General features: G+C 46.5%; 1 protein-coding gene across 1 annotated transcript; it reads right to left on the bottom strand.

The window, feature by feature from the left end:
* ATP6V0E1 (ATPase H+ transporting V0 subunit e1) lies at positions 1-22,341 on the bottom strand. The gene is made up of 4 exons (XM_080908086.1): positions 22,176-22,341; positions 16,279-16,326; positions 4,551-4,680; positions 1-453 (listed from the first exon to the last, which is right to left on the bottom strand). Exons 1-3 carry the CDS (start codon positions 22,277-22,279, stop codon positions 4,587-4,589), a joined length of 246 nt encoding a protein of 81 aa, XP_080764212.1. The 5' UTR covers positions 22,280-22,341; the 3' UTR covers positions 1-453; positions 4,551-4,586.
* Positions 22,342-27,688: the final 5,347 nt, after the last annotated feature.

Here is a 27,688-nt window from a genome sequence, read left to right as displayed (position 1 = left end):
TTTCCATAGAAAGAAGAAAAATAATTTATTCCAAAAGATGCAGAGGTAAGAAATTCATCCTGAAAATAGAGTTTGGTGTACACGTGCTGGGAGAGCTTCTTTTGAGCAGGCACTCCTGGCTGTCCCACTGAGTCTTACTTTTCTTGCAGCAATTCTTAAACACATCGATGACTCTCATGTTGTGAGCAGGTAAGAGCCGTATGCAAAGTCGCGGGCTTCAAGACAAGAGTAACAGATTTCCCGGAACAGCACCTTTTCTCTCCGCGGAGTGCAGGCACATCTCGGAGTCAGCTACGCAGGCACATGATTCAGAGTGTAAAAAAAGTGGAGGAAAAAAATACTGTATGCAGAGGAAGGTCTTCAAGTGTAAGGCAGGTGATGCCTGAAGTAGGCTATCGAGGGGGAGGTCCGGTGTGCAGCTGATTCTGCATCTAGAAGGCTTCTGTCCGTGACCTGCAAAAGAAAACAGTTCTAGTAACTAAAGGTCCTCTAACACCTAGGTCCTTCATCCTCCTTCAAAAGAACAGGAAGAGCAAAGGAGCTGGAGAGATGGCTCAGCAGTTAACAGCACTGACTGCCCTTCCAGAGGACTTGAGTTCAATTCCTAGCACAGATGCAGAGGCTTACAACCACCTGTAACTCCAGTCCTAGGGGACCCGATGCCCTCTCAGGCTGTCGAGGGCACTACATGCATACAGTGACCAGACAAGCATACTGTTGAAAACATCCATGCTTACAAGATTTAAGAAAGGGAGGTGTAGGGACAAGGACAAGAACTCAAAGTAGCCTACAAGGGCCACAGCAAACATGCAGCAAAACACTGTATGCATAAAATTTAGAAGTGGAGATCGGGGAGCTAGAGGAGAGCTAGAGGAGAAAGTAGGAAAGCAGCCAAGCCTGCGACCCAAGCTACCCAGGAGGCAGAGCACGGAATCAGAAAGCTAGCCTCAGCAACTTGGTGAGGTCCTCTCGTGCTGGTAGCACACAACCCAACCCTTGGAACACAGAGGCAGCGCATCTCTCTGAGTTTTAGGCCAGTCTCGAACTAGTTCCAGTTGAGCCAGAGCTACATAGTGAGACATTGTCTCAACAATAAAAAGTAGAAAGAAGGATTAGGGATATAGTTAGTATTTAAAAAATTTAATCAATGCTGGGCATGGTACACACAGTCCTAGCATCCAGGTGGCAGAGGCTGAATGTGAGGCCAGTATGGGCACCATAGTGAGACTCTGTCTCATGATCCTCACCATAACACAACGTTAACCAGATCAATACTTTAAAAACTCAGAGGAAGAACCAGCTTCCTCATCACACAGGTTTGGGGAGGTTCTAGAGCAGGTCCAATTACCAACGCTACCCTCATATAACTACACAGACAGCAGCGGCTTGCCGGAAGCGGGAGACACGGAACTGACACGGAGCTGGCACTCAGTGGGTTCCTGTGCTTTCACTTCCCTCTCAGGGCAGACAGCTGGATGCCAGTGTGGGCACCCTCCACTCTACCTTTGCTGGCCTCCTGACTAGCAAGCTCTCTCCGTGTTGTTTTCTGCAGGACTCCAGGCTGACTTTCAGGCCGTTCCCTGTTCTGACTACCCCAAGTACAGGTGACAATGACAATGTCACCTATTTAAAGATGGCAAATGTTTAATGTCCATATCTTCACATTCGGGACTGCTCAGTGGGAGCAGGACGTCCTTGAGGTGTCCAGTGGGGCAGCAGTTGAGAGGGCTTGCTGCTGGGCTGCCATGAAAGCCAGGCTCCCGACCAAAAGGAAAAAGTGTTCGCTGCCCTTCCAGAAGCCGAGCTTGGTCCCTGGCAGTGCCACCTGGACACTCACAGCCACCTTCGGGAGTCCCATTAAGTCCCAGTGCAGGATGCTGCAAACAATATGCATCCAACCCAAGACTGAATGAGAGGAAGTCTGGGGCTGTGGCTCCCTCACAGAGAACGTGACAGACGGCATGCTCAGCGTGCCCTGGACCCACACTTCAATCCCCAGCACCAGAAAACACAGAGGAAAGCGGAATAATTCACGGATGCTTTTTACAGTGCACTAGGAGAGGAACACCAGGCTAAGGTGGCCACTGTCAGAGCAGACTGTTCCAGTGGTCACTTTCTGTCCCTGGCCTGTGCTGGCAGAACAGCTGCTCAGAAGACACTGTTCTAGGCAGATGATAAAGTTAGCTCGAGAATGCAGATGTTTCTGTGGGAGTCTTCTATGAATGGCACACTGACATACTTCCTTACCCTATGGACTTTTTAAAGATGTGTTTTATTTTTACTTTGTGTATATATGTGTAACTGTGTATGTGGGGGAGGGGGTATGTGCTCATGTGTGTGCAGTACCCTCAAAGTCCAGAAGAGGGCACTGGATCTCCTGGAAGTGGAGTTGCAGGAGGTTGTACACAGTCCAGTATGTGTGCTAGAATTTGAGCTTGGGCCCTCTGTATGAAGAACATGCACTCTTAACTCCTGGACCATCTCTCCAGCCTTTCCTTTGACTGTCTTTTTTAAGAAATAAAGAATCACAAAGCAGGAGAAGGACTTTCACTTTTTAATGAACACACACAGCTAGGAAGTACTTTTTATTCAGCTTCCTGGGTGACAGAGGAACTAGAGTTAGGTGTGTCATTCCAAGGTGTGGTCCTGTGGTCAGATGAGCTAGGACAATCAATCCAGAACTCACAGCATTGTGTTGTAAAGCAAAGGGATCACTAAGGTAGCCAAGAGAAAACCTGAGAGTAGTGATGGGGGAAGGGACTGAGAAGGTAAGTTAGCCGGCTGGACAGTGGTGATATACACCTTTAATCCTAGCACTCAAATGGATCTCCATGAGTTCAAGGCCAGGCTGGTCTACAGAGTTTGGGGACAGCCAGGCTACACAGAGAAACCTGGTCTTGCTAACAACCAAAACCAACCAAACAAAAAAGGCTAGAATGAAGGAACCCATTCAAAAAAATGGTATGTGAATGAATGTGTCTCTGTCAGACTCTTCTAAATCTTTATTTTAAATAAAATTTCAGTCTCTTCATTATTGTAAGAAGGTAGTCTTACTCAACTACAGGACTAAGCCAGTCAAAAGCAAAGGCATTTGACCATTCAAGGGAACATAACAACACAATGTAACCATTAAAAAGTCATATGCATCTAGAGATGAAAGAACTCACTTAGAAACCATGGTCAAGAAGCAAGCACAGGATTTGCAGGCTGAGCCCTGAGACATTTGAAGCGCTCAGAGCTGGTGGGAGCTGAGGTGAAGCCAGGGCCACATCTAGAGATGTGTACGTGCTGACCTGTCTTTTAAGCGCAGTGAACTCAGTAGGGCAGTAAGAGGAAGAAGAGCTAAGTGCACTACCAGTTAAGAATGTGGAAAAAGCAAGCCTAGAATCATCAGGTCAGGAGCAAAGCGAGAAGGAAGAAGAAAAGGCGGTCCCTGGTGTACTATTGAAGCTGTTTACCTTAGGTTAAAGGAACAAAAGCTGAGTCCACCACAGCCCAGAACTCTCCAAAGCTTCTAGGTGCCCAGAGGCTGGAGATATGGCTTAGTTATTAAGAACACTGAGTCCAGCTCCCAGCACCCACAAGCAGCTCACACCAGTTCCAGGGGGACCTGATGCCCACATCTGGCCTCCTCAGGCACCCCACTGATGTGATACATAGACACACATGCAGGCAAACATTCATACATGTAAAGTAAAGTAAATATGTAAATAACTTAACTGTTTTAAAAAGCAGACTGAGAATATGGCTCTACTCTGTTCTGAACACCCGACACCAACTTCCATTTAATAAAGTAACAGAGAAGAAGGAATCAGATGACAAGTGACCTTCCACTCAGCCAATAGACAAACTTTTGCACGCTGCCACTGTTTACCACTTGGACTCGGCATCAAACCAAAGCAGCAGTGCTGAGTCAGCTTACTCCTTACTCTGGGCTGCTCGAGACAAGGTCTTACACTATAGTTTAAGTTGGTCTGGAGCTTGCTATATAGCCCAGGCTGGCTTTGAACACATCATCCTCCTGCCTCTGAAATCAGCGCTGGAATTGTAGGCATACACAATTCCCAACCTTCAACAGTGGCTAGTCTCCCTCTCCCAAAGCATTAAGACATTAAATTTTCAATAGTCTAGCCACTTCTTCCTGTTGCTGGGTGCCATTAGACTAAGAATACTTGCTTTCTAATCGGCCGGAAGTCTGCCTGTGAGCTCACTGTCATGAACCACAAGCACAGGCACATCAGAGGACCAGTGGTAGTTGCAGCAGGTGGGTCGTCCCAGGGATCAACCTCAGGTCTTCGGGCTTGGCAGCAAGTGTACCATCTTTCCAGCCCTAAACTACACGATAAAGGGGCAGGGTCACCTTAGAACCTGAGAGAAACTTATGGCTAAATCCCTAAGGTACACGCAAAGAGAATGGTTTGCTCTAATTGTGCCCTTGTTCCTTAGACTACAGTCTGCTCTCCAGCTGTCTTTAAGCGGTGAAGTTCTGAGGAAGAAGCCATAGCAAGCACTCTAGCTGACAACATTCACCAGGGCAAGGGCATAGTCACCTCAGTGCCTGGGCACTGTGCAGTATGTCTTCACCCTCAAGGCCAGTGGTACTTCAGATACCAGATGGTTTCATTTTTCAGCTGTGGTCCAAACAGAGGATTGAGCTGCGCCAGAATTGCAATCAGCCAACTAAAATTCATGGGGAGGAACAAAAGCAGAGAGTTGTGAAATTGGCTAGAATATAACCATTTTCATATATGATGGGAAAAACCACATTAATTCAACTTCAGCGTGGTCCATTCTGACCACACCTTCACTGCTCACTGTTCTCCCGGGACCGAGAACATTTCCCAGGTTGCTGTGCGCCTTCATTTGAGACGATCCACAAGGCAGGGAGGCTCCACCACGGCCGAATCTCTGCCTTTTCTCCATGACTTCAGTACTGTGCCGCATATCTGGGCTTTCCCAAATTCAAGACATCTTTCCCACCGAGTCCGTTCAGCACCTCACAGTTTGTCACTATTACAACTTCCTCACAGTTTGTCACTATTACAATTTCCAGGCAAAACAGATTTATCTTCTCCCGAGTGCAGACATTAAGGTAGTATTTTAGGGGTACAGCTAAAATCTGATCTCAGCCCACGAGGTTCCTAGTCACCATCACAATAAAACATGTGAAAGCATTTTGAGGGACCTATCACACGGAGCCAAACGGGAATTTACTTCTGCATCACAAGCTGTGCCTCTGTATTATTCACGAATTACAGAGGAAACACAAGCACCTCGCATTTTCTCAGGAACTAAAGCTGCACAGGCTTTTCTTCTGCTGCTCACAAAGTTCTGTATAAGCCATTTTATATCTGATAAGGTAATTCACAGGCCCAGTGACATCTGAGAACCAGGCTAAGGACAAAAGCAAGGAATAACAAGAAAAGCAGCCTGCAGGTGTCCGGCTAGTTAACCATTCTGTCCTACTCACTGAACAAATATTTAATGAGCAATTACTAGGTCCCAGGCCCCAGCAGCACAGGGAAGATGACACGTTGGTCTCCTTGGAGATCTTTTATAATATCAGACAGTAACTGCTCTAGAGAGAGGAAAAGCAGGGGACAGGGATGGAAATGGGGCTGAAAGGGTGGCTAAGCAAGAACAAAACATCTGAAGAGACCGGACTGATGCCGAATCCACACTGCCTATGTTCTTGTCCAGACTGGCCATGGAGGGGAGGAGGGTAGATAAGTGTGGGGTACAGAGTGCTCAGGCCCTAGAAGAATGAGTTTCTGTGGCATAACCCCATGTTATCCATCTCTTGAATGTAGTCTAGGGAGTTGCTTTCTGAGGAAAAGGAGACAAATAGCCACGGTGGTCTCTTCTTAAACTCCTGTCCAAGAAGGGGACCAGCCAAACCCAACTAGGTCATTGTCAGGCTGGGTCTCTTCCTTTGGCTGCCATTTTTGGAATCCTTCCAATCATAAGACCAAAAGGGCGATTCTAATCACCAATGACGAGACTGCTGGAGACTCAGCCAGCACAGCGTTAGGAGCTGGTGCCCACAGATACAAGGTGTGTGCAGTTCCCCAGCCCACAAAAGGTTGTTTTGTGATGAGAAATGTGATACAGAAGGAAACCAGGCCAAAACAGATACTTTAAGCTGACTCGCTTTACAAACAAAGAGTTAATTCAGATGAGAGTCTCTGATCACCCTTAGAACTAGGGTATTCAACATAAACACAACACCAAGCCTGTATCAGTAAGGCTTCATACAGACAGACAGACAAACTACGCACGCACGCACGCACGCGCGCACACACACACACAGGCAGACACTGCAGAAAAGCTCTGTGGCCAGAGAGTCATGGAAAATTCCACCCAACCCAGGGTTTCCCTATTTCCCAGCAGGAGAGGCAAGCTGCCTGCAGGAACAGCTCTGTGTTTCATAAGAGACTGAGCTAACTGGCAACACTTAGAAACATCAAATTAAAAAGATAAATTAGAGCCCATGCTGTCCCCACTGTCCTTCCTCACTAAGAGTGTGTAGTAAGCAATTAAAACATCATTTCGGGGCTGGGCAGACGGATCAGTGATTAAGGGCAATGCTGCTCTTCCAGAGGACTCAAGCTTGCTTCCCAGCACCCACCTTGGGCAGCTTACCATTGCCTGTAACTTCAGATCCAGATATAATACCCTCTTCTGTCTCTGTACTCTGTGTGTCTCTGATACACACAGAGACACGGACGCACACCTTCCAACCTTTCGGGGATGTGGGGAGTGTATGTCTCTGCTACATCCAGACACAGACCTCCCAGCCTTTAGGGGTGTAGCGGGGTGTCAACATCACAGTAGTCATCTAGGAGCTTTTCTGAAAATCCTTGGAGCAGGACAGAAAAGGGAAATTAAAGCACTGTGGAAAGGGAAAGGCTGGGAGAAAATCTCTCACTAGGAGCATATTGACCAAGTTTGCTGTGAAGACTACCCACATAGACACAGCATCCCTTTCTTACAGAGATATTTCAAATAAGAACATTAAACTAGGAATGAACTATGCCGAAGGCCAAAGCATATTTGACCTTTGCCTTTAATCTTTTCCCCTTCTTTGCTGTAATCTGTGGCTTCCTGTGGTTCTCACCAACAAGATTATGAGGTTTGTTTATAGTCAAAAATGTCTTAACTTCCCTGTGCCTAAGAGCCACTTTGACCCTTGTGACCTACAGCTTAAGAACCCATCTAAGGTCTCATTGACTACAAAAATCCTTTAAAGATTCACCCCAGGAGCTACCAATATCAAATGTAGCACTGTAGTTAAGATACAACCATGAGATACTGTCTCATGTAGCCCAGGCTGGCCTTAAATTCCTTTAAGTAGCCAAAGATGACCCATAGCGCCCCGGGGGTGGGACCACAGGTTTGTCCATCAGACACTGTCATTCCCCAGAAGCTGTCTGGTAGAACCTGTTTCTTGGTTAAACACCAACTTTTCTTCATAACTGACTCATCCTGAAATTCTTCCCAGGAGCCTGGCTGCGAGTGACAAGTGAGAGGAGGCGTCAGAACTACAGGTACCTGCAGGAGGCAGCGTGCAGCCAAGTCTCCTCCGTGGGCCACCACGCTGCACTCACAGTTAAGGAGCCTCAAGCAGAGGCAGGCTAAGCAACACGTGGATGTCCCACTAGGCAGGCAGAAGCAGGCAGCAGAAGACCAGAAATGAGGCCCAACTGGTGCTGAAGACCGGCCTCTGAGGTGCTTTAAATGAGGACTCGAGTTTAGCTGGATGGACATTTTGGGTCACAGAAGTAAGAACCCAGCCTCTGGTGCCTGCTCACAGTAAAGAATAAGAATTAGATGCAAGAACAGACGAAGGCCACTTTGCTTGCTCAAGTTAGTCTTTGGAAGCTTCCAGAGTTTGACGTACCCTCTCTGTCCTGAATTTCCGGGGGGGGGGGGGGTAGATCTCATTATCGTACCCAGGTACCCAGGCTCCTTTGAAAGTCCGAGACTCAGGGGAGCCTCCTGAGTAAAAAGACAGACGGTATCTGTCATCTACTCGGCTTGGAGCAATGGCTCGCTCGTTTGGTTTTGCTTTTCCAAACTGTTTGGAGACAGACAGAGCTCAGGACCCTGTGCACAGTAAGCAAGTATTCAAATACTGAGCTACAGCCCTAACCTCCAACACCACTTTCAATGTTTCAAATCAAAGGGGGAGAAAAGAAATCAATCTTACACCCCCAACCCCCAACTCCAATACATACCATGAAACAAAACACAAGCTGCTAGGGAAATGCCTGGAGAAATAATACAGGTCATTTCGACTGAAATTTTAGAGGAAATTCCCTCTCCAACTAGCTGAGTGAACTCAGTGCCTGCCCTTCTGGCTACCTACAGCCTTAAAATTTCCCTTCAAAGCTGATAAACACACAGGCTTTGGAAGGCAGAAAAGCCCGCTGTGACCTGGTCGGAGCCGTGGAGGAAGGGCCTGTGTTCTGGCCGAAACCCGGCTTGTTGTGTAACCAGAAGGAACGAACTGTACCCTTCCGCTTGCCCAAACTGTTCCACATGGTTCCACAGCCCAGAGGCTTAATAACCATCAACCAAGAGGCGCCTATGTGACCGCGGTAGCACAGTGACAGCCAGGGGAGTTGCAGAACTAGGGTGGACCCTGGGCTAACACAAGCTCCGCTTTATAGAGGGCTACTGGATTGAAAGTAGGGCCTCTAGACGCTGAGCAAGCAACTCTATCCCTGGGATTCATTCCCATTTTCATCTCTATTATTAATATTATTTTCTCTTTTGGGTTTTTGAGACAAGGTGTCTCTGTGCCCTGGCTGTCCTAAAACTCCTTCTGTAGACCAAGCTGGCCTCCAACTCACAGAGATCCATTTGCTTCTGTTCCGCCCCCCAGTGCTGGGAATAAAGGTGGGTGCCACCACGCCTGGCTATTATTATTTTCCATGTTGAGACACGGTTGCAGTAAATTGCCCAGGCTGTTCCTGAATTCACTATGTAGTTCAGCTGTCTAAAATGGTCCTGCCTATTCCACAGTCACTCTCAGGGGCCAATGTCATGTTGGGCTCTGAGGATGCCAAGATGCTGGCTGAGGGCCTGATCCACCAGGGAAGGCAAAGGAGTGTGCTCCCCACAGTCAAGCCAGCCCCACTCATGCCCCTCACTCGGTAGGAAATTCTCCAAGCATAGAGGACCCGAGTTCTGCACAGGAGCTGCACACAGCCCTCAAATAATCCTGTTTAGTGCTTTTGTTCCATCTGCAGAACAGGGAACATGGGTGTGGCCTAGCACCCGGGGAGGCACAGCTAGAACCTTAACTTCCTTATAGGAACAGGGAAATCCAGTCAGGGATGGCTCCACTGTCCTCCTAGCCCAGGCCACAACAGGAGTGACCTCTGCCGGTGGGTGACGGCAGAAACATATACGCAGCATCGAACCCTCTCTCTGTCCAATCGAATGATGACACAAAGGCAGGGAAACTACAATGAAGCAACCAGAAAATAGGTAGATTTATTTGTACTGGACAAAACTGGATTTTCACTCTAAGCTGCAGGAATGGCTCTAAGCAAGTGGCCTTACGACCCAATTTGTTTCCATTTGTAAAATGGAGCCAAAATACTTGCTGTCAGAAATTAAAGAGATAATAGGGGCTCTCACAGTGGCTGGCAAGCATTGCCTTTCTTTATCTGTGAGACAGCTTAAAAAGTGCCCAGGCTACAGAAGGAAGTGCGAGAGATTACGTTGGAGTTTCTCAGAGGCTGTGGCACTGTGCCATTGGCACCCTCTACCGCTACTCACACCCTGGCCCCACAGCCGACAGGTCTAAGGTATCCCCCACATCTCCCAGGCTTCCTCTAACACACACAGTGCATGTGACAGATGCTTTCGTAGATGGCATCATGCCAGACAGTAGGTTCAAAGACAGGGCATGTATGTTCCTGTGCAGAGAAATGAGGTGATCGGGTAACTTCTGAAAAGCTACTTGTCAGAGGCTGCCTGGTGTATGAATTCCCTGCTCTCCGAGGGTGGCAAGGAAACACTATAGAGTTCCCATACTGACCCTTAAAATGAGCTGGATTCTCTCTCTCAGAGGACAGAGCTGAGGAGACACTGAAGGCACAGGATGGAGAACGTGGGGTAGGTGTGAAAACACCGAGAAGCTCCTACTTCTGAGCTGGAAGTCTTTGGCAGTAACCCGGCCCCCGGAAGCATGGGCGCCAGAGACTGGCCCTGGGGCACCCTGCCCTCCTGACTGCTGTCTGGATCATCCATTGCCTGGCAGCTCTAAACCAACGTAGGCCTGGCTTGATAATGAACAAAGCTCCCTCATAGGCTGAACCCTCCCTTTCCCAGTAACATCTGTATCCCATCTAAGGTTTTCTTTTCTTGGCTATTCTCCCTCCTTCAAAATGTTTCCCCCTAGTGCTGGGGATGGAACCTATAGCTTCTTGCACGCTAGACAAATGCTCTACCACTTAGGCATAACCCTGTAACTACTGAAGGGTGAACAGGACCAGAAAGATGGCTCTGGAGGTGACAATGGTGGCTGCCAAGCTTGGCAGCCTGAGTTTGACACAGCCCCTCCCTCCAGGACCAGAAACCTCTCCAGCTGTCCTCAGACCCCCAGCTAAATAAATAAAGGTGAGGAACAAAAGGGTCAAAGGAATCACACACAAAAGAGATGCTGCTGTTGGCTTTCGAGACAGAGGGCGAATGGAATGTTGAAAGGTCGGTAGGGCAGGGCGGTGGCTAACCATCAGCCAGTGAGGAAACAGGGACTCCAGTCTTATTACCACAAAGAACTCAATTCTGGCATAGCCCGAGGGCCTGGCAGAGAACACCAAGCTCCAGATGAGAAGACACAAACATGTTTTCTATTAACTGGCTGCCAACCTTACCACTGTAGCCCCTTCGCTACCATAGGAATACGCCCGAATTTTGCCAATTTTAAACTTGAAATCTCTTCCCTTTCTTCCCCCAGGACTTCAAGACAACTTATTTTCTAAACTGGGCCTTTCAAACCAAAGTTTCTAAGGAGCCCTTTTTACTAGGGACTGAAATTTGGGTCTCACAATACAAATGGGGCACAATCCCAGCCCCAAGAACCCCGTTATCTGACATATTATAATGGAGAGATTCTAATATATGACTCCATACAACAGGTAACGACAACATGCTGGGCCCGGCATCTGGTCTCACTTTCCCCATTCACAAGCATCATAAATGTGCCGAGGAGAGAAATGAAGCTTTTCTCAGGTGGCAGATTAAATGATGGTGGCTCTCCGGGGAGGGAATGAAGTGGCTGCAGGGGCAGCTGAGGGGCAGAAAGATATCAAACTACAGGAGCCTGCGCTTTCACCTGCAGACCTCGCCAGGCTGAGGAACACCGAAGCCCAGGGTCCGCCTGGAGCAGGGAGTCTGAGAAACTCAAATACCACTCAAGAAAGTTGGAACCCCCAAAGCCTTTTATTGTGAATCATCAGTTAGTCAGACAGAGGGATGGGTAAGATGGCTGAGGTTAGAGAGACTTGTTTCCGAGCCTGACAACTTGAGTTTGATGTTCACAGCTCACAGAGTGGAAGGAAAGAATGGACCCCTAAGGACTATCTGAGTTCCACACACGTGCTCCATCCCAAAGAAATACATTAAACATGTGTTAAGAAAGGGTGGTGGCGGTATGTGCTTGCAAATAGCATGTGTGTATGTGTGTGTGTGTGTGTGTGTGTGTGTGTGTGTGTATTACCAAGATGGCTTAGCAGTTAAAAGCACTTGCTGCTCTTCCATAGGACCCAAATTGAGTTCCCAGCACCTTTACTGGGTGACTAACAATTCACCTCCTGTCACTCCAGTCCCAGGGTATCCAGTGCCCTCTTCTGGCATCCATAGGCAATGGACTCATATGCATGAGCACACATGCGCGCGCGCGCACACACACACACACACTAAATCTTTTAAATTAAAAGTCCAGTTGGTCTTAAAGAAATTAAAAAGCCATTAACATTCACTTAATATTGTTTCAAAAACAAGACAGGAACAAAAATCTGATGAAATAATCAAAACAGTAAAACAGCCTAAACCTAGCACTGTTAATAATTACATTAATTTTATATATTTAGAAGACATTCATAAGATAGAGACGTCTGGGTATGCAGAGCCACGTGCCTGCAATCCTAACACTTGGGAGGCTGAAGCTATTAGTTCAAGGCTAACCTGGAATTATGTAATCAGACTTGTCTCAACAAACCAAAACTAATCTTTTAAAGCATGGCGTGGAAGAACATGCCTGTGACGCTAGACCTCAGAAGGCAGGAGGATCAGTTATTCACTCCAGCCTTGGCTACCTACGGACACCCTCTCTCAAAAATCAGAAGGAAATGCTCCACATGCTGAGTGTGGCTGAGTCGTGCAGTGGGCAAGGGTCTGGCCTCAATCCCTAGCACTAAACAAGAAAAGACAACCAAGACTGGGCCTCAGCGGCTGCCTGTCTTCAGTGGGAAGCACAGCCAGCCCTGACTCACTGCCAGCAGCCTAGAGGGGTGGGCAGTAGTGCCTAAATGCTCAAACCTGACACTGCCTAGTACTGTGGGAAGTCTGCAGACCCAAGGCACACCCAACAGGTCTACAGGAAATAACTTCCATGGGTCTCCTATCTTTGCTTACCCCAATTTTGCCAGAAATACAAACCTCCCAGGTTCGCCGCTCATGCTCCAAACCTTATTTCCTTGGAGCTGGAGTGAGTGGGAGTTTGGGGCCGGAGGGTATGTGTAAGCCCCAGCTCGAACTCTAGCACTGCAGAAACAGAACCACCCCCAGGATGCCCAGGATGCTCCAAGTCTCCTTCCTTCAACCACTCCCAAGTCCCCCCACCCCCCATGGTCTCTGTAGCTTCAATTACCTGCCTCAGTCACATTTCTTTTCTGGTATTTTCCACTGCTTCCAGGTGATGCTGGCTCCTCCCCCACTTCTCCAAGCTCTCTCAAGCAGAAAGCTGGACTACACTTGGGCAATGAGGTCAGAGACATCTTTGCTCCCCCTGAACTACCTTCAGTTCCCCTCTGCCTTATGCAAAGGGACTTCTCTAGGGGACGTGCAGCTGGTTTTCCACCAGTCAACCCTCCTGCTTCCACAGCCCAGCCTCCTGATGCAGAGGCTGTTCTATGTGGCCCTTCTCAGCCACGCTTCATCTAAACAGTAATCCCACCTCAGCTATGTGGGTCCTGGATCACAGATAACCAACCTTACCCACAGTCTCCTATGCAGACACACACACCTACGGCCACACTGAAGTTCCCATACACTGAAGCCAGGAACAGAAAGAAAATCAGCAAGACAGAAGACACCACAGTGAAAGATATCAGGTCTCCTGCGGGAACCAAGACCAACACTAATATTTTGGGGCTGCAGCTAATCTTCAGTGACTGGAACTCTGGCAAGCGGAGGCCCGGGAAAGAGAGATTCATTCTCATTCTCTCTCTCTCTCTCTCTCTCTCTCTCTCTCTCTCTCTCTCTCTCTCTCCCTCCTTCTTTCTCTATCCCTTCCTTGAGATCAGGGTTTCTTAATACTGGCACTACTGAATAAGTTTTGAACCACAAGCTTATTCACAGGAACAAAGGAGAAGTGTCCTGGACAGAACACATGTTTATTGATCGGGGCCCCTGGCTTTTACCCAAGGATGCCAATGGGAGTGCCAATGCAGTACTCCTCAAGAACGTATCCACAAGGTGCCGAACTTCTGTGGCTCATATACACGAAAACCATGAAATCAGTAAGACAATCAGGGAAGGTAGATGCACAGGATACTTGGTGAGACAGAGGAGTTTAACTATGGCGCATGGTACATACTGTGGTTATGACTGACGTGGTAGTTATAGAATAAAGTATGTTTACCTCAAAATAATCTGAGGTAGGAGAGAACCTGAGGCAGTGAAACGGGCTTGCCTGTAAGTTGGTGCTTTTCGAAGGTTGTAAAATCCTAGAGAATACAGTAAGTTTAGAAAGTCAAGATCAGGCTGAGCATGGATTTGTAATCCCAGTGCTTGCAAGAAAGAGGCAGGTGAGTCTCTGTGAGTTGAGTCTAAGCCTGGTCTACATGGTAAATGCCAAGGCAGACAGGGATACTGGGATCCACTGTTTGTTGTTGAAACATGAACTTGCAGTCCATGTGCAGGGAGAGTCTTCCTGCCTCAGTTAACCCAAGACATTTCCCACAGGCATGTTCATCTGCCAACCCAAGTCAAATAATTCCTCACTGAGACTCTATATCCGGCATATTCTAGAGTATGTGCAAGTTGACTAAACAGAAAGACTGAGGCAGGAGGACTGATGTGAATGTGAGGATAGCCTGGGTTACTGTCTTAGTCAGGATTTCTATTCCTGCACAAACATCATCACCAAGAAGCAAGTTGGGGAGGAAAGGGTTTACTCAGCTTACACTTCCACATTGCTGTTCATCACCAAAGGAAGTCAGGACTGGAACTCAAGCAGGTCAGGAAGCAGGAGCTGATGCAGAGGCCATGGAGGGATGTTACTTACTGGCTTGCTTCCCCTGGCTTGCTCAGCCTGCTTTCTTATAGTACCCAGGTCTACCAGCCCAGGGATGGCACCACCCACAATGGGCTGGGCCAGGGATGGCTCCACCCACAGTGGGCTGGGTCCTCCCCCCTTGATCACTAGTTGAGAAAATGCCTTACAGCTGGATCTCATGGAGGCATTTTCCCAACTGAGGCTCCTGTCTCTGTGATAACTCCAGCTTGTGTCAAGTTGACACAGAACCAGCAGGTACGGTTACATAGTAAGTTCCACACTATCTTGACAAGGAAGAGAGTGAAGAGAATGAACAAGGACATTCCTAAAAGGGCAGATCTGCGGTGCCTGCGCCCTGTGCCTCAGTTGTCTAAGAAGAGACCACAGTTCACAGCCTTCAAGGACTCTGTGGTAATTATTTGCTCCAAGAGTTGATTAAAATTCATTCTCCCCCCAGCCCCCCCACCCCGAAATTTGACTTGGTCCGTAATCTACAGAAAAGGAGAGAGTGGAGTGTGGAGAACTGTGAGACACGTCTTTAAAATAGCTCGAGGATGTTCTCTGCCATTTCTCCCTTCATGGCAATGGAAGAACAGTATCCCAGTGTGGGCAGAGGGGAAGATACCCTACATATACAAAGTCAGCTTTCATCTACTCAGGCTGAGGCGAATTATCATTCTCTGATACAGCTTATAATGATTTAAAACAAAACAAAAAAAAAAAACCTAGCCTTACTCTACTTTAGCACAATCTAGTTCCACTTCTGTTCATCAGATAAATAAGAATCTTAAGAAGGAATTGGGTGGAGGTGTCCACCCTTCAGTCCCAGACCTTGGGGGACAGAGACAGACAGATCTCTGTGAGTTTCAAGCCAGCAGGCACTACATAGTGAGACTGTGCTCAAGGGAAAACATAAAAATAAAAATGTATATATTTATTATCACATGCTTATTTAATAATTATACTTGTTTAATATATGTAAAACAAAAACCGAAAGACTTTATTTAGGGGTGGGGGCTCAGGGTTTACAAGGCCCTGGGTTCAGTCTTCAGTACCACACCTCAAAAAAAAATTTTTTTAAAGCAGGTTAGAGACAGAGATGGCTCAGCAGGTAACCACTGTTAAAACAAACAAACAACAACAAAAACGATTTCCCATTTAGCCCAGTAATAGTAGTTCATACCTTTTACCTCAGCACTTAGGAGGCAGAGGCAAGCTTATCTCTGCTTACAAAGTCAGGCCAGGATAGTCAGGGCTGACACACAGAGAAACCTTTTCTCAAAAAACAATCCAAAAACCCAGCACTTGATGCTCTACGAGGGCCTAGGTCTGATACCCGGAACCCACACAGTGGCTTAGAGCCAACTGCGACCCCAGCTGCAGAGGACCTGTATGTGTGTAATAATGACAGATGTTTTTAATTAAAGAGAAAAGATACATTCGTGTGAGATCGTGAGTAAAATGAGTAGACTTAAATAAACCCTTCACAACAGTGAGCTATGACGTACTATAATTATAAGCTCCAGATAATTGTGTTACATTTGGAGCAATTAAATCACATTTGTGCTCCCGTCGTCGGCTCTTACCCTAACACACTGGGCACGTGTTAGTGGATATTCTGAGCATATCCACTCTGAGGTTACTACATGCACATATTAAACAAATATTAAGCGCCAGTGACCCATAATGGGTCAATTAACACGTTTTAAATACCAAGAATAACTGCTTTTAAGAGCTATATGTACAAGAGACAGGATACTTACAAGAGATAGCAGCAAACCGAACAGGTCACCAACATGGTGATAATAACTCTAAAAAAGAAAGAAAACGCTGACATTAGACGGCAGTGAGTATGCAGACCTTGTATAATGGTTTACACGCCTTCCTGCTCTCCCAGACTGCAAGAATGCATACTGTGAACTCAGACAGCGGTCCTGTGCTTAGCCAAACATCCATCCCATCACAGAGTGCCCCAGGGGCACTAAGGACAGGTGTGAGTACACAATCAAACACGTGTGTTTAAGGCAGTATGCTGATACCACAGTCTGATCAGAAACTGAGAAGTCTGAACCAACAATTCACTTTGACAGTATTCTTGGCAATGAATTAACATTATTAAAACTATGCTCACTAGCTGGGCCTCTCCCCACCTTTATTTATGTATAAAATGTTAAAGTTGGGTCTCCAACCAGTTGCCCTTAACTCCAACTCTAGGAGATCTGATACCTCTGACCTCTATGGGTACTCACGACCGTGTGCATATACACACATGTAAGCACACACACACAGTTTAAAAATGATAAAATCAATCTTTAAAAATCTCAAATAAGGGGCTGGAGCGATAGCTCAGTGGTTAAGAGCACTGACTGTTCTTCCAGAGGTCCTGAGTTGAAATCCCAGCAACCACATGGTGGCTCACAACCATCTGTACCAGGATCTGATGCCCTCTTCTGGTGTGTCTGAAGACAGTTATAGTAAACTTATAAATAAATAAATAATCTCAATTAAAAACCAAACAATAGAACTCATTACTCCCTCTTCAAGCACCCCGATTCTGAATCTTAGTCCCCAAGGCTAAGGAACGTCTCAGTGGTAGAGCAAGCATAAGGGAAGCCTGGGTTCCAGTCTAGACACAGGTCTCCTCATAAGCACTGTCATTTCCCCTAACTAATATTCTCTTAGTTCCCATCTCCTGCTCAAGCTTCCTCCACATACCCACCCTCGCTGTCGATCTGTCCGGAGCAGCATCTCCCTCTCCAGTGGATTTCCTTCTTTTCATTCATTTGCTAGCAAGAAAATTCACTGCTTTGGTTTGCTTAATTTATTCCAGGCAGATTCAAACTTTCTTCCAGTCCTTCTATTCTCTCCACAGTCATTCAGATTAATCTTTCAGAAACTTCCTTCTATTACTCTCTTCATGGGAGGCTATTTCCCATGGCGGTGACTGCCACACCCCAGGAGCAAACAAGACAGATGTCCGAATGCCTGCTTAGTTTTGCTACGCCTTTAGACGTTCTGTGCTTGCATTTCCTGTGGTTAAGCTATTGATACATTCCTAAACTCCACAGACCTACCTGAGTACTCAGAGTATATAGAGTTCTAGAGAAGTAGCAATGAATTAAATGGACTTAAAACGTCTATCCTGGTAGCTGGAGCGATGGCTCAGGGGTTAAGACCAAAGGCTGCGCTGTCTGTGGATGCAGGTTTGATTCCTGGCACCCACATAGTAGCTAATTGTCTGCAAGGCCAGTTCTAGGAGATCTGACGCCCTCTTCTGGCATCTCTAGACACTGCATGCATGTGGTTCACAAACAAAATACCCATACACATTTAATAAAAAGTAAGTAAATGGGGTCTCAATGCAGACTTGAGTGTCCCCAGCAATGAGACAGCGAACTCGGGCATGAGCGAAGGGGTTCTGGGGGTTCAGAGGAAGGAGGCCTGAGTGGCCCAACAGACAAGCAAGGCTGGCCTGGGAAGCAGGAGGTAAGGTGGGAGGTATCATCTATCCATCCATCTCCCCCAAACATTATCAGGAGGGAACAGAAGGAAACTGGAAAAATCTGGCCTGATTTCTGCCTCCATCTCCCCACTGGGCTGAAGCAGGCTGGGGAAATAGAGACAGAGGGACAGATGGAAAGGCAGACCGATCAGGAGTGTGAGGTCATAAAGGTCAAGGGTTCAGCACACGTGGACAAGGCTTACAGCAGGGTGGGTAGCAAATGCAGGTCAGACTTGAGATGTGTTTCATCTTAGTCATTTGAGTGAGGGAGTGCACGTGAGTGCAGATGCCCATCAAGGCCAGAGAGTTTAGAGGGCCTGACGCTGGAGTTACAGGTGGTTCTTCCGACCTGCCCAATGTAAGTACTGAGAACCAAACTCTGGTCATCTACAAGAGAGCAAAAGCTCTTAACTGCTGAGCATCTCTCCGGCACCTCTAGATGCAGTTTAGAGACAAGAAACGTGACAGTTGGGCAATAAATTAAGAACCTGTGTAGCCACTTGTAATTTTAGCCCTTCACCCAGGGCTATGGTAGTGCACACAGTAATCCTAGCACTTGGAAGGCCAAGGCAAGGTTGAGGTTAGCCTAGGCTACACATAAAGATGGCCAGCCTTCCAACTCCTCTTTTCAACTCTTCATTCCTGAAAGCAGGTGCCTTTACTACAACCCCCCCCCCCACCCCTCAACACACGCATGAGTCTCAGTGTCAAATTCCCGCTTATCTTCTCCAGAGCCTAGCTTGGATTTTCCGAGTCTCCTCTCTTCCCCCAAAAGATATCTCAGAGAACAAAAACAGATGAGGAACCTTTGTATCACACACCTCGTGTTAGCTGCCACAAGAAAACATTTCCCTTAAAACAACTGCTCCAGGGGCTGGAGAGATGGCTCAGTGGTTAAGAGCACTGACTGCTCTTCCAGAGGTCCTGACTTCAATTCCCAGCAACCACATGATGGCTCACAACCATCTGTAATGGGATCTAATGCCCTCTTCTGCCGTGTCTGAAAACAGCTACAGTGTATTCACATACATAAAATAAATAAATCTTAAAAAAAAAAAAAAAAAAAAAAAACTTCCCCCTAGGAGCTATACAATTAATTTTCAAATGTCTTAGGCAAAACTTTATGCAACTATATATACATTCACATGCATTCATAAAGCAAACATATATGAATCTATTATAACATATGGCCTTGGGATGTGACCTTTTTAAAATGATTTATTTTAAGCTGGGCAGTGGTGGTGGACTTTAATTCCAGCACTGAGGAGGCAGGGGCAGGCAACCTTTGAGTCCGGTCTAGAGAGAGTGCCAAGACATCCAAGGCTACACAGAGAAACCCTGTCTGGAAGCAAACAAAAAACAACAAAAATGATTATATTTTAATCATGTGTGTATACACATGCGCAAACGTGCAAATGCTCCCAGAGGCAGAAGAGTGAGCTGGGATTCCCCAGAGACGGAGTACTGTGGGTGGCTGGTACAGAACTCCAGTCCTCTGAAAGAGTTCTAAATGCTCTTAACATACCATGGTATGAGAGAGAAGTGGGAGAACCATTTGTGAAGTGGTCAGACTTGGCAAGAAGCACCTTACCCCCTGAGGCCACCCGCTAGCCTTCAGTATGTGACTTTCTACACGCTCCAAAATGCTACTGAAAAAATAAGAACAAAACCAAACTGGAGCTGACATAACCCCTGGCCCACTAATCCCTGTGCGATCCTCCACATCTGGGAAGGAGGGCTTGCAGCTCCTGGCAAATCTGTGGGCTCGTAAAGAGGAAGAGGGAGATCGTGAAGGACAGGTGAGCTCAGGAAAGCAGGCACAGACTGGATTTTGTCCTGCTGTGTCCCACTGCAGAAAAAAAAAAATCCTAAGGATTGCAAGGGGCTGGCCCCCCACTGCCCACGCGTTCAGGAGGGGCCTGTTCTAACCAGCCACCTTCTTGCTGTCTCATTAGGTCTCAATACCCTCCTTCATTTTCAAAAACACTGAGCAAGGGTCTCTCAGACTCAACAGAGAAGCCCTCTGTTTCGCTCCCTTCTTGCACACTTCCTTATTTCCTTAATGAAAACCTCCTAATCCCACAAGGCAGCAATGCCTTCCTGTATTAAGTATTCAGTTCAGTGTGGTGTCTGGGGATACAGCTCAGAGGCAGAGTGCTTGTCTAGAAGGTGGGAGGCTCTGGGTTCACTTCTCAGCAACCCCCACCCCTCCAACCCCCACCACACACAACACAGGGAAAAAAAATTCATCAAAGTTCATTAAGCAGGTCAGTCCTTGCATAATTAAAAGAATCTTTTGATTTACAATCTTTTGGGGAGGAGGATGTAGAAGGGACCTGATAATAATTAACCCCAAAATGTCCGTTTCAGTAAAACATAGGAACATGGAAAAAGCAAACTAAATCTTCCAAGGTCACAGGAGCTCAGTCACCTTGGAGCAGTGTTTCCTAAAATGTAAGCCTAGAGCTCCTAGGAGGCACCATTTCAAGACCTGCTCAATCCTGCCAAGAGCAGAAGAAACACAAGGACTGCAGTGGAACCTGTAAATAGGCCCCAGATACGATCTCACTGCAGGTCAAATAGTGGTGAGCAACAGGGGTTTCATTACTCTGCATAACAGGAGGAGTGGCACCCGATACCAAGGATGAGATGAGAAAGGAGTGGTCCAAACTAGGCATGCTCATAAGAGCCATTCTGGGGATGAAGGCCAGAGAGACACAGTGGTGGAATGCAATGGGGTTGGTTTAAACACAACAGAGGCATTTTGTTGTCTTTAACTCCAAGAGGGGAAAAAAAAGGGTCTAAATGAATTCGATTAAAACAAATTACTTTGATAACTCCAGAATCCAGATACCACATCAGCTGCTATAAACTGAAAATGATCCTGTAGAACGCTTATGGAGAGGTGGATCTTGATGCTTATAAATGACAGAAATTCACCCATCATTTCCCTTTAGAAAGCCGTTTACTTGGGACTTGGAGAGATGGTTCTTCTGGTTTCCCTTTCAGAAGACCTGGGTTCAAGTCCCAGCACCCACGTGACAGTTCTTAACCATCTGTAACTCCAGATTCCAAGGGATCCAAAGCCCTCTGTGGGCATTGCACACACGTGATGCCCTTATATACATACAGCCAAACACTTATATACATAAAATAAATAATACATAAATACTTTAGAGTGTCTTCTCAGGCTAATAGAAAAAAAAATTTAAAAGTCAGTGTAGTCCAGACAGTAATAGAAGCTAATATCACAAAACAGTAAAACTTCCTCTAATCAAAATGTCCCACTCGATATGCATTGTCTACAAAATGTTGTGGAACTAAACACTGTGTACCCACCACTTAGTGTCTAATTCATTAAAGCAAGAGACATTTCTGACACACTACTGCTTAGCTGCAAGTGTCACCTCCACATGATCTTGAGTTGAGGGGGAAAATTTACTTAATTCAAAGAGGAACTAGAAAGAGGGTGTTCCAGGCTCCTCTGACGAGGTCTGTTACACACTGCAATAGAGAAGTTTATCTCCAAACAGATAAAGCGGTATTCAACAAAACCTTAGGTGGGGGAATGAAAATCCATCTTGGCCAATCACTGTAAATACTCCCCTACAAGCAAGGACAGGAGCACCCTAGAAGGTGTGACGCAGAGGTTTCTAAACAATACCGTCGGCTCTGGGTGATTTAACCTCACTTAGATCAGGCTCACCCCTTCCTGGGTTGGGCCCAATAGAAACAAAGGCTGAGCTCAAAGCTCTGCAGCAAGCTTGTCAGAGTCCGCAACTGCGACAGCATGGGGGCAGAGAGGGAGATTTCTGTTCTCAGATCCTTTTCTTTGAAGTTTAGGGGAAAAGCCTCCCGTGCATGAAAGACAGCAGAGGTGGCTTGGGAGGCACCCTGACTTCTCTTCAGTCAATGTGCATGCTTTTGGTCCATCAAGACAAAAAGCACTCCCTAAAATTCACTTCCAGGAGGGGCTGCCAAAGGTGACCTCACCCTCCGGCAGGGACACTGACAGGCTCTCGGGAGCACATGCGGACCTCCCTTCTGTGGTCCACTCCGCCCCATCCTCCCGCCGTCGTCCTCCACGCACAATCCTTCTATCCGTGATCCTCCCACCCGGGTCCTCCGCTCCCACCACGTCGGGCCTGGCGCACTTACCCCCGGTTAGGACCCTTGGGAATAAACCAGGGCACGAGGAGGCCCACGAAGCCCCAGAACACGCTCATCACGATCAAAGGCACAGTGAGGCCGTGGTATGCCATGCCTGAGCCCCAGAAGTCCACCGAGTCCACCGCCCCGCTCTCGTCCCACCCGGAAGTGTCAACAGAGGCTCACGTGACCGGCGCGCGAAAGCCCCGCCCCCTGCGCTCGACGTGACTCCCCGACAGGCTCCGCCCCTTCACTGGGGCCCCGCCCTTACCTGGCCTTTCTCAAGGCTGCTACTTCTTCGAGCTTCTCAGAGATGAACTGCCAGCCGCCAGGGAGAGGAATCAGCAAAGTTTTCTGGCAAGAACTTAGGCCCATTTTGGTGATGTATTATTTACAGTTTTAGCTCTATTTTACGCGCAGACGTAAAGACCTAAAAATCAGCAATAGTGGATTACTGATCTAGAGTCCTATGTGCTAGGGCACTGGCTGTAACCTTTGCCTTCTTCCTTAGCCCATGAACTACTCAGAAGTGCCACCTCTACTGCAAGTGAAGAACTTGATCGCAGTCACACTGTAAGTGACTAAACAGTTGTAAGGCTCTTGAAGTGTTGGTGCCGCTGCATGACAGTGTAGCAGGGTGTGGGTTACAGAAGTACATCTGACGGCCGTCTGAGAGAGGTCACACACATCTCTGGAGAAGATGGACCTGCAAATAGTTTAGTCAGCTGAGGATGACCAGGTCCTACTTTGCATTCCTGCCTGTTCTCACAACAGTTTCAATAAGAATAGGAATTAGGGCTGGAGAGATGGCTCAGTGGTTAAGAGCACTGACTGCTCTTGCATAGGTCCTGAGTTCAAATCCCAGCAACTACATGGTGGCTCACAACCATTTGTAAATGAGATCTGATGCCCTCTTCTGGTGTGTCTACAGTGTACTTATAATAAATAAATAAATCTTTAAAAAATAGGAATTAGCCAGAAATATCAGAGTTGTGGCACTCCACCAGAATTGTTGCAGGCTCATTGAACCATGAATTTCCGGAGGCACAGAGGGGAACAGTTCTTAGACTTTTTTTTCCCCTTTATTCTTGGGTCTAGGGACTTGTGTGGAACAGGCTGGCCTCCGGCTCCCGAGTGCTGGGATTAGAGGTGAACCATGTTGAGCTGAGGTTGATTTTGCAGAAGCTTGCAGACAGTCAGATAGAAAGGAGATCTGTCAGCTGAATCCAGGGTGCTGGACCGTGGGACTGTTTCCTGGTGATAGGCACCTCACCTCTCCTCATTTCTTCCTCAAGTAGAATGGATTCCTGAATTAATCGGAAACTTCAGCAGCTGTACCAGCTTTCCAAATGATTTTAAGACCGTACCTGAGCCAGCTGCAGGGCTTTCACACCTTCCATCCCAGAATTTAGGAGGAAGAAGCTAGCAGATCTCTCAGTTTGAGGCCAACCTGATCTACAGTGCCAATCTGGGTCAACCAGGGCTACAAAGAGAAACCCTGTCTCAAAAAAACAAAAGAACAAAGACAGACTTTAATTGCCCCGCATGCTTGGTAGTTAGAACCAGATGGCTAAATGACCTTAGAATCAAAACAGTAACTTATTCTTTCAGAATTCTGTACTAAGTGCCTTGCTTCTTTGTTTAAGGGAGAAACATTTATTTTTGAATCTTCTGGTATTCTTTGTGCTGATATGTCCTTCCTGCAAAACTTAGCTCAGCAGGAATTACGTTTTGGGTTTTTTTTGTTTGTTTGTTTTGTTTTGTTTTTTTTAGGTCCCAAGCCAAGCACCATCAAGGCCCATTTCATGCTGTTAGCTCATCTGTGTGTCTGTATGACCTTGTTCAAAACTTTCGGTGTCCAGCCTGTGGGCAGAGGATAGCAATGGATGTGGCCAAGCACAGAATCTTAAACATACTTAAAACCTTTTTTCAGGGATAGGGATGGGTGACTGTCACTCAGTTGTGTGATTTGAAGATGACGATGTGACACTGTAATGTCATAAGTTTGCAGGTGCCTACAATTTGCTCCTGAAGACTAGGCACTGTTCAGCTGTCTGTCTCTGGGAGTTTATTAGACATAGAATGTGCTCACTACACCATTGTGCATACCAGACCTAGAGTGTGCCCACTGAACCACGGTGCCTCGGAACTGAGCAGACAAGACAGGGTGAGATCAGCCAGAACTGACGTGGAAAAGGCAGCTTCTTCGAGACTGTTTTCAAGCAGTTGTTACATTACAGTTCAAACAAACTCTAGGTCTCACTACAGAGTCCAGGACAGGCTTGACCCCGGCATCCTCCTGCCATGGCCTGGAATTACAAGCAAGTGCTGCCAAGCTTTCTCTCGAAAAACAAAACCACAAAAAGATGTATTGTATGTAAATATGTTTTGTCTATATGTATGTTATGCAACAAATGTATGCCCAATGCCCTTGGAAATCAGAAGTTATTGGATGCTCTGGTACTGGAATTATAGATGGTTGTGAGAGCTGCCATGGGGGTTGCTGGGAAACAAACCTCTGCAAGAGCAACAAATGAGTCATTTCTCCAGCCCCTTCCCTATATGATAATTATTTTAGCCATGAAGTTTCTTCTTTTAAGTGACAAAATCTATTAAAAATGGTGGAGGGGGAAGAGGCCTACATGACACATACAAAAGACAACATAACAAATAAGCCACAAAACCCAAGTATAGGTGGCCCATTCTATATCAGCCTTCACGGCAGACCACAGTGGGGCCGGAAGGAGAAATTTATCTCCCAGTCACTTCAAGATCACATGTTTTAATTTGTTAAATAATTGTTTAATCAGTTGGGTTTTCAAGACGGGGTTTCTCGGCATAGCCTTGGCTGTTCTAGAACACACTCTGTAGACCAAGGAACTCACAGAGCTCCTGCCTGCCTCTGTCTCCTGACTGCTGAGATTAATGGTGTCTGCCACCACCGCCCAGCTTTGTTTTTTTCTTTAAAAAAAAAATCATTAAAGATGTATTTTAAATGCACGTGTTTGTATAGGTGCACATGTGAGATTATGTGTACCTCTGCAGAGGCCAGAGATCACCAGTAACTGCTGTGGGGGTGGGGTCCTCTGCAGGAACCTTGCATGCTCTTAATCGCCATAACTGCTGGGCCAACTCTCTACTCTCCCTTCTGCTTTCTTTTCGAGCCCCCTCCCCGCATGGTGAAGCTCAGGAATCCCGTGTGTCTGCATCAAGCTCGCCCCTGCATGTTTTGGTAGCAACTGTTTGGCACTGCCACTTCATTCCTGTGCTTCTCAGCCCTTGCTTCAGCATACAGGCAAAGACCACAAATCACACTAACAAGTGGCTCCCTGGATGCCCTTGGTTTGAGTAGGAATGACACCCCCCCATGGTTCATAGATGTGAATACTTAGTCACCAGGGAGTGGCACTTTTTGAAAGGATTAGGAGGTGTGACCTGGGTAGAAGAAATGAGTCATTGCTGGTGGTGTCTGGGGTTTTCAGAAGCCAAAGCTGGGTCGCCTCTCAGTCTCTGTCCCTGTCCCTATTGCCTGTGGATCTGCACGTAGACCTCTGAGCTGCCTCTCTAGCACCATGTTTGTCTACCATGCTTCCCACCATGGTAATGGCCTAAATCTCGGAGACTATAAGCAAGCACCAGTTAAACGCTTTCCCTTAGTTATGGTCTTGGTGTCTCTTTACTGCAACAGTCGCTAAGATATCAGTCATAACGTTAGCCCTCTGAGGAATATGGGGCAGGCTGGGTTGTGTGTGCTCGTGTGAAAATCTGTGACAGAGGAACATAGCCTCGTGTTAAACAACAACTCAAGGCAGCATGCCCACAGCAGCCACATCTGTGAACACTGTTCCTAAACTCCCAGGTTGTGCGGTGGCTTTTTGCGTTGGTTGTCAACCTGCCGGAACCTAGGAATTAACTGAAAGACAGTTGGACACACCTGCAAAGGATTTTCTTGATCAGGTTATTTGAAGAGATACTACCAGCATAAAAGTAGGTAGAACCCTCAGGTGGCAGTCTAGACATGAGATCCAAGGGAAAAGCTTGTGGACTGAATCTAGTGACAACTTTGGAATTTTAGATTTTTTTTTTTTTAAACACAGAAAATATTCTAAGAACGCTCTTTTGTTTTAATCCCAGGTATAGCGTGTGGGGCTGCTTCAAGACTGTCCACAGCAGCTGATGATTTGCCTCATGCTCTAGCAGGGGTGTGGTTTTGCCAGCTGCAGATAGTTTCTGCAAGTGTGTGATGTTTGGAATCAGTTGTCAGGAACAGATCAGACAGATACTGTAATACCTTCTACTAATGCTGAGATTATGCCATTATTGGGTATTCAATGAAGATTGGCAAAGAGCTTATAGCAATTGTTTGGGAGAAACTGACAACAGATATCCTAAAAGTAAGCATCTTTATATAATAAAAAAAAATTGGATTTTCCCACATATTATAAAATCCCTGAAGCACCTACATTCTATACCGATGCCAATAAGTTGGGAATGGCAGATTATAAATCAGACAAAATGACCAAAGTAATTCAAAAGCCCATATGTTTCAGTTCACAAATCAGAGCTGTACGTAATTCTTATGGTAGTATTAGATGCTCCTGAAGCTCTTCATATAATTACTGACCCTCAATATGCAGAAAGAGTTGTTTTGCATTAAGAAACTGTTGAATTTATTCCTGATAGTTCAGAATTAACCTTATTATTTATGCGACTGTGGCAGACAATCAGAAACTATCATATATTAGTAATATCCAATCATATGGCCTTGCCGGGTCCATTATCCCAAGGAAATGAAGAAACTGACTAATGTGTTAGAAGCCTCAAAATTCCATATAAAACACCATGTTAACTGTAAAGGCTTAAAGAAAAAAAAAAATTCTACCACTTGGCAATAAGCGAGGTGCTGATTTGTCTGTATTTTCACAGGAAGTGAAAAGCTCTGGATATCAAAGCTGATAGAAATCAGAATTGAGCAGAAGTCTCCTAAAAACCTTGGCCACGGACCCCAAAGGTACTTATTTCATTAAAACTGTCTCCATTTGTAATCCCCCTCACACAGCGAGTTGAGTGAATGATACCTCAATGTTCACAGCCTTAAAAACAGGCACTGCACATCTATTCCCCTGACATTCTGGAGGCTAGGACTAGGACAAGGCCAGCCAGCTAGGGTTGCATAGGCCTTATGTAAAAACCACAATAACTGATGAAAAAGTAAGCAAAACAAAAAAGAGTTCTTGCTTTCAATCTTTTTTTTTTTTTTTTTTTGATACTGTTTCTCTGTAGACCAGGCTGACCTTGAACTCAAAGATCCGACTGCCTGTGCCACCAGTGCTGACGTTTAAGGTGTGTGCTTCAGGCCTATCAATTGTTGCTTTGCGTATGTCTGACAAACTCAAGGTCCGGTCTAAAGCTTTTTGATCAAAGGATGGCTTCCTGGGGTGACAGTATTTCACATCTATTGCAAAGCTCAATCTTGAAATTTAACAGTCTAAAATCTACATGCAAATGGGAGCCGGCAGGGA

Source organism: Micromys minutus (assembly GCF_963924665.1).
Source record: "Micromys minutus genome assembly, chromosome: 31".
Lineage (NCBI taxonomy): Eukaryota > Metazoa > Chordata > Mammalia > Rodentia > Muridae > Micromys > Micromys minutus.
The sequence above is the reverse complement of the archived record's forward strand: the minus strand, read 5'-3'. Positions and strand labels throughout refer to the sequence as shown.